We start from the raw sequence: 12,596 nt of genomic DNA on the forward strand, positions 1-12,596 counted from the left end.
TTGGGTTACTGCAGACAAACCCAGGGCTTTTACCACATGTATTTCATCTGCCTGTAAGACAGATAGCGGTTTTCCCACACAATACCTCTCACTTTCTCACAAGGCCTTTACTGAAGGATTGAAAGGCTTCCTCTAGTCTAGACTTTTACTGAATGACTGGATGGCTTCCTCTGGTGTAGACTAATACGGATGGACCGGTAGGCTCTCTCTAATGTAGACTTTTACTGAAGGACCGGAAGGCTTCCTCTGATGTAGACTTTCACTGATGGACTTAAAGCCATCCTCTGGTGTAGACTAATACTGATGGACTCAAAGGGTTCCTCTGGTCTAGACCTTTACTAAAGAACCGGAAGGCTTCCTCTCCTCTAGACTTTTACTGAAGAACCAAAAGTCTTCCTCTATTCTAGACCTTTACTGAAGGATTTAAAGGCTTCCTCAAGTCTAAACCTTTAGTGAAAAGCCAGAAGGCTTCCTCTAGTCAAGACCTTTACTGAAGGACTGGAGGGCTTCCTCTAGTCAAGACATCTAGTAAAGGCCTGGAAGGCTTACTCTGGTGTAAACTTTATCTGAAGCACTGGAACTCTTCCTCTGGTGTAGACTCCTCCTGATGGAATGGAAGGCTTCCTCTGATGTAGAATATTAGTGATGGATTGCAAGGCTTCCTCTGGTCTAGACCTTCACTAAAGAACCAGAAGGCTTCTGCTCATCTAGACCTTTACTGAAGGATCGAAAGGCTCCCTCAGGTCTAGACCTTTAGTGAAGGACTGTAAGGTCTTCTCTGGTGTAGACCTCTACTGATGGACTGGAAGGCTTCCTCCAGTGTAGACTTTTACTGGAGGACCGGAAAGTTTCCCCTAGTCTAGGCCTTCAGTGAAGAACCAGAAGGCTTTCTCTGGTGTAAACTTTAATTGAAGGACCAGAAGGCTTCCTCTGATCAAGACCTTTAGTGAAGGACTGGAAGGCTTCCTCTGGTCTAGACTGTTACTGATGGACTGTAAGGCATATTCTGGTGTAGACCTTTACTTCCTCTAGTCTAGATCTTTCGGAAAAGAATGCAAAGCTTCATCTGGTGTAGACTTTTACTGATGGACTGGAAGGTTTTAGCTGGTCTAGACCGTTATTGAATTTCTAGGCTTCCCCTTGTTCTCTACTGAATGGTTACAAGGTTTCCATTGTCAAAAACTGAGCAACTATATTCTAGAATTCTATTACACAGTAATACGACTTACTGACTGAAAGACTCATCATCTTTGGAGTATGTGTTGGTCTTCTAATGGGTTACGTTAATTTGTTCATCATTTCCCACTGTAAGGTTTCTCCAGTCTTTAATAAAGGCAGTGTAAAACTCCTTTAATCTTCACTGAACAGCCCGTAGAGTTTACTATTGTTCTATGTAAGCAACACTTCCATAAGTTTTCTACAGAGCAACTGTAAAACTTCCTTAACCTTCAAAGAACAAGAGTAAGGCTCAACCATATTGCCTTCATCCTCAAGTCAATGTTATGCTCCAAAAACATCGGGCCATATGAGTAATAAAATGATAAATGTAGGCTCTTACTTTCTCATGCTATGACAGCAACACAGTAGATGATGGTCACAATTTTAAGACTTGCCGTTCGGACATGCTTCCAAATCATTCTCAGCATTACCTGTATACATTTGTTGTGTAGAGCACTGATATCTAAAACATTTTGGCTATGTGATAAATCTTCAGAAGGCCATGGTTGTCCCCATTATTTATATCATATTTTTCAGACTCAAGGTTAACAAACCTACTGTCATGATCTGGCCTGTTATAGGTGTCCTCCGAGGAACAAAAAGCTCCATCAGAGAAGTGAAATCTTTACCTTTTCCACCGATTACTCCTAGGGTTGATGCATGTGCACACAGCATGCCCCACAAACAACATCTCCTCCAACATCACCGTACATCACTCTCAGCAGTTGGCATCTCTTGGCAAATATTTATTCTTATCAATGTCTATTACCAAGTGAAGATCTGGATTTGCATTTCTTTCCTTGCTGCTCTGCTCTTTGTCTAAACCTTTCCCACTTTGTTTGTCTTTCTCAGAGGGCTAGAGAACACTGGACCAAAGGTTTAGCGAGAGAGTGAAATATAAAGAGGTTGTGAGTTTTTAACCTTGAGCCTAAATTGAATGTGACTCTGAGTTCAAGGGTTTCGTCTTGACAAAGCCACGGTAAACCTTCGAGTATATGCCCAAAGCTAACCAGCTGTGCAAATTATAACATTTAGAGGGTCCTATCAGGTGCAAAACAGCTGCTTTTCCTCCTTCCAATATCTTCATAGTGTAAAATGTGCCACGTTTCCTCCTCTTCATAGTGTAGAATGTCCATTTCTTCCTTTTCTTCATAGTGTAAAATGTCCTACACTTCCTCCTCTTCATAGTATAGAATCACCCACGTTTCCTCCTCTTCATAGTGTAGAAGGTGCCACGCTTCCTCCTCTTCATAGTGTAGAAGGTGCCACGCTTCCTCCTCTTCATAGTGTAGAAGGTGCCACGCTTCCTCCTCTTCATAGTGTAGAAGGTGCCACGCTTCCTCCTCTTCATAGTGTAGAAGGTGCCACGCTTCCTCCTCTTCATAGTGTAGAAGGTGCCACGCTTCCTCCTCTTCATTTTGTAGAAGGTGCCACGCTTCCTCTCTTCATTTTGTAGAAGGTGCCACGCTTCCTCTTCATTTTGTAGAAGGTGCCACGTTTCCTCCTCTTCATAGTGTAGAATGTCCCACGTTTCCTCCTCTTCATAGTGTAGAATGTCCATTTCTTCCTTTTCTTCATAGTGTAAAATGTCCTACACTTCCTCCTCTTCATAGTATAGAATCACCCACGTTTCCTCCTCTTCATAGTGTAGAAGGTGCCACGCTTCCTCCTCTTCATAGTGTAGAAGGTGCCACGCTTCCTCCTCTTCATAGTGTAGAAGGTGCCACGCTTCCTCCTCTTCATAGTGTAGAAGGTGCCACGCTTCCTCCTCTGCATAGTGTAGAAGGTGCCACGCTTCCTCCTCTTCATTTTGTAGAATGTCCCACGTTTCCTCCTCTTCATAGTGTAGAATGTCCCACGTTTCCTCCTCTTTATAGTGTAGAATGTCCATTTCTTCCTTTTCTTCATAGTGTAAAATGTCCTACACTTCCTCCTCTTCATAGTATAGAATCACCCACATTTCCTCCTCTTCATAGTGTAGAAGGTGCCACGCTTCCTCCTCTTCATAGTGTAGAAGGTGCCACGCTTCCTCCTCTTCATTTTGTAGAATGTCCCACGTTTCCTCCTCTTCATAGTGTAGAATGTCCATTTCTTCCTTTTCTTCATAGTGTAAAATGTCCTACACTTCCTCCTCTTCATAGTATAGAATCACCCACGTTTCCTCCTCTTCATAGTGTAGAAGGTGCCACGCTTCCTCCTCTACATAGTGTAGAAGGTGCCATGCTTCCTCCTCTTCATAGTGTAGAAGGTGCCACGCTTCCTCCTCTTCATAGTGTAGAAGGTGCCACGCTTCCTCCTCTTCATAGTGTAGAAGGTGCCACGCTTCCTCCTCTTCATAGTGTAGAAGGTGCCACGTTTCCTCCTCTTCATAGTGTAGAATGTCCATTTCTTCCTTTTCTTCATAGTGTAAAATGTCCTACACTTCCTCCTATTCATAGTATAGAATCACCCACGTTTCCTCCTCTTCATAGTGTAGAAGGTGCCACGCTTCCTCCTCTTCATAGTGTAGAAGGTGCCACGCTTCCTCCTCTTCATAGTGTAGAAGGTGCCACGCTTCCTCCTCTTCATTTTGTAGAATGTCCCACGTTTCCTCCTCTTCATAGTGTAGAAGGTGCCACGCTTCCTCCTCTTCATAGTGTAGAATGTCCATTTCTTCCTTTTCTTCATAGTGTAAAATGTCCTACACTTCCTCCTATTCATAGTATAGAATCACCCACGTTTCCTCCTCTTCATAGTGTAGAAGGTGCCACGTTTCCTCCTCTTCATGGTGTAGAATGTCCCACACTTCTTCCTAGGCACACACATCTTTTATGTGTTAGAATACTCGACCTTTGCTATGACATTTTTGAATAACAAGAGGAAAACGATCTTAACATACGAAACAATTACAGGTGTAAATGGCCCTTAGGACATCACTTCTTAGATGCTATAGGATTACCCATTGTAGTCTCTGTGCTGACCTTCTACCCAGGCTGCTTGGAGTTGCTTTCTTTTAGGAAAACTTCCTTTTCCTATTATTGTCTATGCAGTTATATGGATAACAATGGCGGTTCTTTCGGAGCTACAATGCTATATCACATACAGATTAGTCCTGTGGCCCGTGGTCCTCAGTGGCTCTTGTATAACATCTAGAGAAGTCGTCAGGAGACACACTCCAAATGCCCCCAGATTCCCGGCTGAAATCCCGCTGATACTGTAATGGGCACCACAGGACACGGTCGTCGTATAACGCTATAACCACATGATTGTTTCTCTTTCCCAGCACTGTCAGTATTCTCACCATCTAACTTGCAGGGATCGGATGAAGATTTTATTTTGGTTTTTAATTACAGCTGGCGGGAAAGAAGAATCCTCTGTGTGCACCAGACTTGTGTCACGTCTGTCTTGTAGCTCAGGTTAAATGTTATGTGGTGTCTCTAGTCTCGCTAGAAAAAGAGTTTGTCTTCTCCCTGTCCGTGTGGCTCCAGTCTGTTTTCTGGCAATTACTTCCACTGACCAGTTATGGTGTTAGCTCCCCGATGGAATAACTAGGTTAGCAGTAAGTAGTGACACTGTATTATTTGTCAGGATTAAATATGGGTACCAAAATACGCACAACAAAATGTCTACAGTGCAGAGATGAGAGTCATCCTGAGGATGGTGATGGAAGGAAACCATATCAGGTCCCTTTAATAAATGGGGGTCAGTCCGTTCCTTAAGAACTGAAGGTCCCTCCATTGCCGCTGTGCTGTCATCTCTTCCACTGTAGACCTTAGCATCATACACATAATCCGTCTAAGCTCCCTCATCTTCTAAAGTTTTTGGGAATCCAGTGTTGCTTACGGGAATATTGGGCCTATACTCAAGTGTTTACCTTTTGTGCATGAGAAAAGCAGAAGCGCTTGTAGACATGATTCTCCAGGGCTTTGAGTGTAGTGTGGTAGAGTCACTGTGTGCCAGTGTCTTACGTCTTGTGCTGCCGGTGACCCTATGTACATTGTGGCATGTGTTCCTTCCATGTCTGCTTGTGGCCACCATGTGCCTTACATTTGCTTTGTTGTGTCTCTGCTGCTGCATCTCCTGACGTTAATGGAAAGAGATGATTATCTTTTTCTCCATCCTCAGTGACCACTACCAGCAATTGCTCTGGAGTTACGAAAAGGCAGTAACAGAAATGTCTGCTATAGACATGACACCATCTGTAGTCCTTTGGCTGGAGACCATTATTCTTTATGCAAAAACATTTTTCCCTCCGAGCCAAGTCCTTGAAATAATTGCTGGCAGTCAAGGATGGATAACGAGACGTGTAGCAACCCTTCTTCTGTGTCCCTCACTCATCGTGTTGTGTTGTGCTTCTCCCGCCTGCAGTGTCACCACATCGTTACTTTAATCTTTCATTTACTAATCAGGCCACCAACGTGTATTTCCTTCTCAAATCTTCTGACCTTTAATAAAGATCTCAGACCGCTGGTGGTCTGCTTATTAAGGGTTTCCAGGTGAAACTGGGTGATGTTTTCCTTCATTTGCTTCTGAAAGTAAAAGCACAGAAAGTGATGATCCGCCTGTCCTCCTGCAGGACATTTCCACCTGATGACTTTGTGCTGCCTGCTCCGTCCCTAACCAGTGGACGGACCAGTTCAGTCCTTTCTTGTCTGTAAGTTGTGAGTATTTTTGATGCATTTTTTCACTCTCTTCTCTGACTCCTTGCACACAGATCCGCGTCGTGAAGGCTTTCCGTAGCTCTCTCTATGAAGGTTTAGAAAAACCGGACTCTCGAACTTCCATTCACAATTTTATGACCCATCCAGAATTTAAGATAGAAGATTCTCAGCCACATATCCCTCTAATCGATGACACGGACCTAGAGGAAGACCCTGCCCTGAAGCAACCCTCCAGCCAGCCTCCCTCACCCAACAAAAACAACAATGCAATTGATAGTGGGATCAACCTGACCACAGAGACAAGCAAATCAGCTACCTCTTCCAGTCCTGGGAGTCCCATACACAGCCTGGAAACCTCCCTTTAGCTGGTGATGGCAGCACAAGAGCAAAATAATAATCCATAATCACAAAAGCAATCAATACTTGTGTCTGTCTGCAAGAAGTGGAGTCACCACGTAGATGGTCTGCGTCCGGGCAGCGCAAGGAAAAGAAAACGTGGCAGATTCCTGCACAAGTCGCATGTCGCTCCCTCCTGAGAACAACTCTAACCAACCATCTTCCTGCATGAATGTACACGTACAGTCCCTGCTCTCGTTTTACATACACTTTGGGAGGTTTCCATGGAAGGGGCGGACTTGACATATAAGCATTTCCCCCAAAGTATTGATCTCGTACTGATACAACTAGGAAGAGACCTCTACTTTTTGTTCCTTTTTTCCTTAAACCTTGCACAGTGGATTTACACCCATAACGACAGAAAAGCAGATGCAAGAGATTTCCAATGGCGGCAGATGTGCGTGCGTCTGTGTGTGAATACACATGTGGATTATTGGCATATTCTCATAGGTGCTCGGGCTGCACAACACCCGCAACATCCCGCAAAATCTGTGTACAATCCCTTTATGCATGTGAGAAGAATTATATGTGGTTCCCTAAAACATAAGAGGTTAAAAAGATAAAATAACAAAAAATGCTAATATACTTATTGCAAGCAGGGTGCACGAAAAGGTGATGTTTCTTTGTATTTACCACTTGTTCCTGTGGAGATCCGCACAACGTACACTTTCCATTTCTAAAACTTGAAAAGCAATGAGGCATCGGGAGGGACCGACCATCACGATACAAGTCGTCCTCCAGACCTGGCTGCTGCAGATATGATTTCCCATCCTCTTCTGGGGCTGTAATAGCAATAATTCCCTTTGTGTTTCGCAGTTCTTTTTGCTGCATGTTTTTTTGTTATTTGTTTTGCTGCCATTTGGTTTTTGTTTTTTTTACATCCTGAAGATGAATGTAGTTTGTTTACAATGTTAAGACGCTGAGCGGCAGAGAGAAGGCAGTGGGGGGGGGGGGGGGGGGGTGAAGGGATGGGACGTGGAGAGAACCACAGGCACGGCCTTTCATCTCGCTTTAACGCTGCTGCAATAAATGCTGCTTGTTGGTAGCGGAGCTCAGGGGCCTGAAGTGACCCTTGTGCCCCTTATTCTAATGCATGCAGAGATCTTTATGTGCAATAAATACCCCACAACCTTGGCCACAATATTTCTACCACATTTGCACCTCATAGGTAGACTAGTAACCCCTCACCTCATATAAGACTACACACAATAAGCAGTGTTACATGCCAACAAATGACATTACGGGTAGCAGCAGTCTGGCCATGGGGGTCATCTCCGCAAACACTTTGTACCTTAGCCTAGAAGAATCAAGGATTCGGCAATATTTCAGTGATTTTCTCCCAGGGCTCCATCTAGAAAATATAAGGGGAAAAAAGGTTATTGTGCGCTGCCCCACTGCCGGCCACATCCATGCTTTACCACGGCCACAAGCCATAAACACGTCATGTGGGAACGTCAGTGTCATCACAAAGGTTTATTCTGGCGCTGATCCTGACAGGCGGGAGCTGCGTGCAGAGTAATACAGGCGCTTCAATGGGATATAGCAATAACAGGGGTATTATACATATAATAGTTCATGAGCATCGAAGCCGTGCGAGTGTGAGTGCAGGAAACCACACAATCATGTCCCATGTCACGAGGAATGGGGGTCATGTCCCATGTCACGAGGAATGGGGGTCATGTCCCATGTCACGAGGAATGGGGGTCATGTCCCATGTCACGAGGAATGGGGGTCATGTCCCATGTCACGAGGAATGGGGGTCATGTCCCATGTCATGAGGAATGGGGGTCATGTCCCATGTCATGAGGAATGGGGGTCATGTCCCATGTCATGAGGATTGGGGGTCCTGTCCTATGACACGAGGAATGGGGGTCATGTCCCATGTCACGAGGAATGGGGGTCATGTCCCATGTCACGAGGAATGGGGGTCCTGTCCCATGTCACGAGGATTGGGGGTCCTGTCCAATGACATGAGGAATGGGGATCCTGTTCCATGTAATAAGGAATGGGTGTCCTGTCCCATATTATGAGGAATGGGGGTCGTTTCCCATGACATTAGGAATAGGGATCCTGTCCTATATCATGAGGATTGGGGTCCTGTCCCGTGTCATGAGGAATGGGGGTCCTGTCCCATGTCACGAGGATTGGGGGTCCTGTCCAATGACATGAGGAATGGGGATCCTGTTCCATGTAATAAGGAATGGGTGTCCTGTCCCATATTATGAGGAATGGGGGTCGTTTCCCATGACATTAGGAATAGGGATCCTGTCCTATATCATGAGGATTGGGGTCCTGTCCCGTGTCATGAGGAATGGGGGCCCTGTCCTATATCATGAGGAATGGTGGTCCTATCCTATGACATGAGAAGTGGTGGTCCTATCCTATGACATGAGGATTGGGGGTCCTGTCCTAGGACATGAGGATTGGGGGTCCTGTCCTAGGACATGAGGAACACCATGGAGGCCGAATGAAATAGCAGCTTGTCCCTGCAGCAATCTCTTTCTTCAGGCAGGAAGCATTGGGGCCCTTCTCATGATTCTGGGGCCCCAGTACTTCTTCTCCTCCACCTTATAGAGAAGTTGTAAACTGTGATGTGTTTCATAGACCACCGCTTGCTGTGAGCAGAGGAAAAAACCCAAAGGCTTAGCCCATACTACAAAGGTCCCGTGCCAGGGGTTCGGGCTGGACGAGCACTGAGTGACCAATGGACAGCACCTGAGCAGATGATTACCAACAGGGGCAATGTACTGTCAGGTCTGCACAATAGACGCCATCAGCTTATAGACTCGCGTGTAATCAGAATGACGAGGATGAGGACGAGCTATGGCTCCCCGGCCCATGATGTGGGACACACATACGTCCCCTGGAGTCATGGCTGCAGGTAACATGGATGACGGGCCACGTGTCGTGTCCTCACCCTCACAGGGGCAGGAACATGCACTAAGTTGTGGTTGGCATCGTCCTGTGTAGATAGAAATGAAAACTCTATAGATATTAGCAGCCGAAAGTAGACACAACGATGGCAGCATGTGGAGGGTATACATAAGATGTATAGCAAGGATCCCGGAAGAGACAAGGTATAAAGCTGCTCACAATCATGAAGAAGGACCCCAGATACCCCAAGCAGGCCCCCAGATACAGACCTTCAGAAGGCCCCCAGATACAGACCTTCAGAAGGCCCCCAGATACAGACCTTCAGAAGGCCCCCAGATACAGACCTTCAGAAGGTTCTGGTAGGATTTACTGCTGGTCAGAACCAGAGAGGAGCCATTATGAATGAGTTCTGTGTGTGCCTAATCTGAGAGGCCAGAATATTCTGACCCCTGCGGAGAGACATCACACGGTGTTAATAAAGATAATTCCACATACAGAATGGGGCTGACAAATGGGTAATATTTACACCACCGCCATACAATGTATCATACAGGTCCCCGGCTTCATGGGCTCGGCACATAAACCAAGCTAGCCATAACCCATGGACCTTGTGCTGGAGCCATATGTGGACCTCCTGTCCCATACTCCTGTAGATGGCTGCCCCCACACAATCCCTTCTTATAATATATCCTTCTAAATTTACCATGGAAAGAGAAAAGTCCAGACCTTTCCTGCATGTAATAAATCCAGCCCACTGCTCACGGAAACCAACAGGAGAGACAAATCTCCACATCATGAAAGGCCGGATGAACGCGGCCACTAAGAGCATGTATCCAAGCAATAAGTGTCTGGTCACCCTCAGCGCCATCTTGTCTCTACAAGCCATGGTCTCATCCGGAGACGACGTTCAGTGCTGGGGACCTCCATGTTATGTGTCCAATGACTCTAGCGCTGTCCACGGCCTCAGGATACAACCCAGAGGCGACAGAAGCTTAGGCAATAATTGGCGCCCTGGAGAATGACTCGCCCGCTAGCGCTTTCTGTGTCCGTCCCTACATAAGAACTGGATAAGAAATCTTTTTGCACGCAGCGTTATCGCAACCAACCAGTTCAGGAAATGGAGCTACGTCTTTATAAACACTAATGTGCTTTCTATGTCCTGTCCTTAGCAGCATGGGAAACGTGAAAAAAAAAAAAAAACACACAAAAAAATGCAAAAAAAATCTATATGAAGATGTATACATATATAAATATATATACAGATATTTAATGGTACATGTAAATCATTTCCTCCTTGGTCGTGGCTGGAGGAGGAGGAGGAAATGCTCCGTTCGCCCATTTTTACATACTTTTTTAATTCTAGATGATACCAATTGTACATAAAACATCTATGTTCATATAATACTATGCAAAGGTTATGCTCTGTACCGCTCAACCTACTCCTGCCGTGTGATACTGGAATGTTTGTGGTTTTAAAAAGAAAAAAAAGCTATAAAAATGAAAAAATAGTTAAATAACTGCTGTAAATTATTTTATAATCTACGACCAGCAGTGCTGAGGGTTTACTCTTGCTGCTGTGATTGTCTTTTTGGATGATTCCTGGCAGGAGCACAAGTGGAAACAAAAGCAAAAAAAAACAAAAAAAAAAAAAAAGGAAAATAAAACTCACAAAGCAGCATGAAACCCGAGTCTCCATTTATTGTGTGTGAAACAAGAGGGGATGTCACAGTGGGGTACATTATAATGGCGGGGACCCTCAGCTCATAGTCATGTCTCCAAGGGGCCTGCAGCTTAGATACAACATGTGTAGCTTGTGTGGGTGCAACCTCCCCCACCGGGGCCTTTTCTTGGCTGGCGGTTGCGGCCTTGGCACGCTGTGGTCATGCTGCTTGGTATGGGGACCAGAGGGCTGTCCCACAGCCTGGCAGCTCTCCAGCAGGTGGTCTGTGCAAGAAATATGGAGGGAGAGGCTGAGGGACTGTAGTATATTTCCCTGGGTGATGGATGGGGGAACCCGTGGTGGTGACAGCCGTATCTAGGGATCAGACAGAGGAAACGTTGTGCAAATCAACTCACGGTTCTTTATTCAACTTCAAATAGCAGGCAATGGCCAAATGGTAGCAGCAGATTCAGCAAGCTGGCAGGGCGATGGAGATAGCTGGTCTGCAGGAAGGTTGTACACAGCCTGGGCTGGTAAAGATGGAGCGGAGTCCGGATAGTGGACCTCTGCTCTAGGGGCTTAGTCTCCTGATCTGCTCTGCGTGCTAGGCAGTGGCCTGAGGCACCTGTGGTTCCTGGTAGTATGTCTGCAGGAGCTGCACACTGGACCTGCTTCTCACTCTTCAATATTACAAAGAATATCATTGGACATTAACATTTGGCATGATAAACTCTTGCCTTACCAGGCAGTGGCTACGGCTGCAATTATAAAGCTCTCCAACATTTAGAGACCTCCTAGAGAGGTGATCAGTCTCCCCAACAGCTCCCAACATGGAGAGGGGGCTATTCACAACAACCACCTTGCCCATGCGTTGGCAGGGGTGTTACACAGGTTAAGACTATGACAACCTAATTCTATGTACCGGGCCCTAGCAGCTGGACAGACAAGGCTTGTCGCCATGGCACTGGAGTCCACACAATAGGGATCTACTCAAATGTCGTCCAATCCAGGGAAAGATGTGATATGCAGCTTGTTTCTGTAATCTGGCAGAAGGTAGGAGACCAGGTACAGAGGATTGTCCTCCTCGCATTACAAGAGATCCCAAAAGGCTGATGCTCCCACCCCCTTTCTTCATGGTTGACATGTTGTTTTGGGGATGTTCTCATCTTTCTTCTTTCTCCAAACACAGCGAGTTAAGTTGATACCAAGAAGTTGTATTTTGGTCTCATCTGACCAGATGACCATCTCCTCTGGATCATTGGGCCTGAACATGGGCTGGGTGTGGGGGGACCTTGTGTCTACTGTAAAATTATAATCCATGCCGTAGTGCGTTACTAATGCTGATCTATCAGACTCTGGTCCTTGCTCTCTTCAGGCGAGTGACCAGGTCCTCGCGTGTTGGTCTGGGCCTATTCCTCACCTTTCTAAGAATCATCCTGACCTCACAGGGCAAGATCTTGCATGGAGCCCCATCTTGTTTTTTTCATCTCACCAAGCTGCTACCTGACGTCCTGTAGCCATCCTAGCCTTGTGCAGGTCTACAATTAAGTCCCTGCTGTTCTTAGATCAGAAATGAGCAGCACATTACTGGCAATTCTGTTTCCACCATAACGGTCCCCGTGGAAGATGCACCTTGACTCATGGAAACAGAATTCCCACTTTTTATCACATTTCCTTTGACGGCCCACCTAGCGACCTACCATATAATACATAAGGGAGGCACCACAGCATGGAGAACTTTCCTTCCAAAGATCAGATCATGACTAGACAGTAACGTATGACTGGCATGTCCAGACAGTAACGGATAG

The 12,596-nt window shown here is 45.8% G+C and overlaps 1 protein-coding gene across 1 annotated transcript in view; it reads left to right on the top strand.

The window, feature by feature from the left end:
• The window catches only part of ATP2B2 (ATPase plasma membrane Ca2+ transporting 2), a 110,692-nt gene extending 99,881 nt beyond the window's left edge, over positions 1–10,811 (top strand). Inside the window, exon 21 of the mRNA XM_072131569.1 lies at positions 5,912–10,811. Within this exon, the coding sequence (XP_071987670.1) occupies positions 5,912–6,223 (312 nt within the window). The 3' untranslated portion in view covers positions 6,224–10,811. The remainder of the gene's footprint in view (positions 1–5,911) is intronic.
• Positions 10,812–12,596: the final 1,785 nt, after the last annotated feature.

The sequence above is a fragment of the Engystomops pustulosus genome, unplaced genomic scaffold (genome assembly GCF_040894005.1).
Source record: "Engystomops pustulosus unplaced genomic scaffold, aEngPut4.maternal MAT_SCAFFOLD_93, whole genome shotgun sequence".
Taxonomy (NCBI): domain Eukaryota; kingdom Metazoa; phylum Chordata; class Amphibia; order Anura; family Leptodactylidae; genus Engystomops; species Engystomops pustulosus.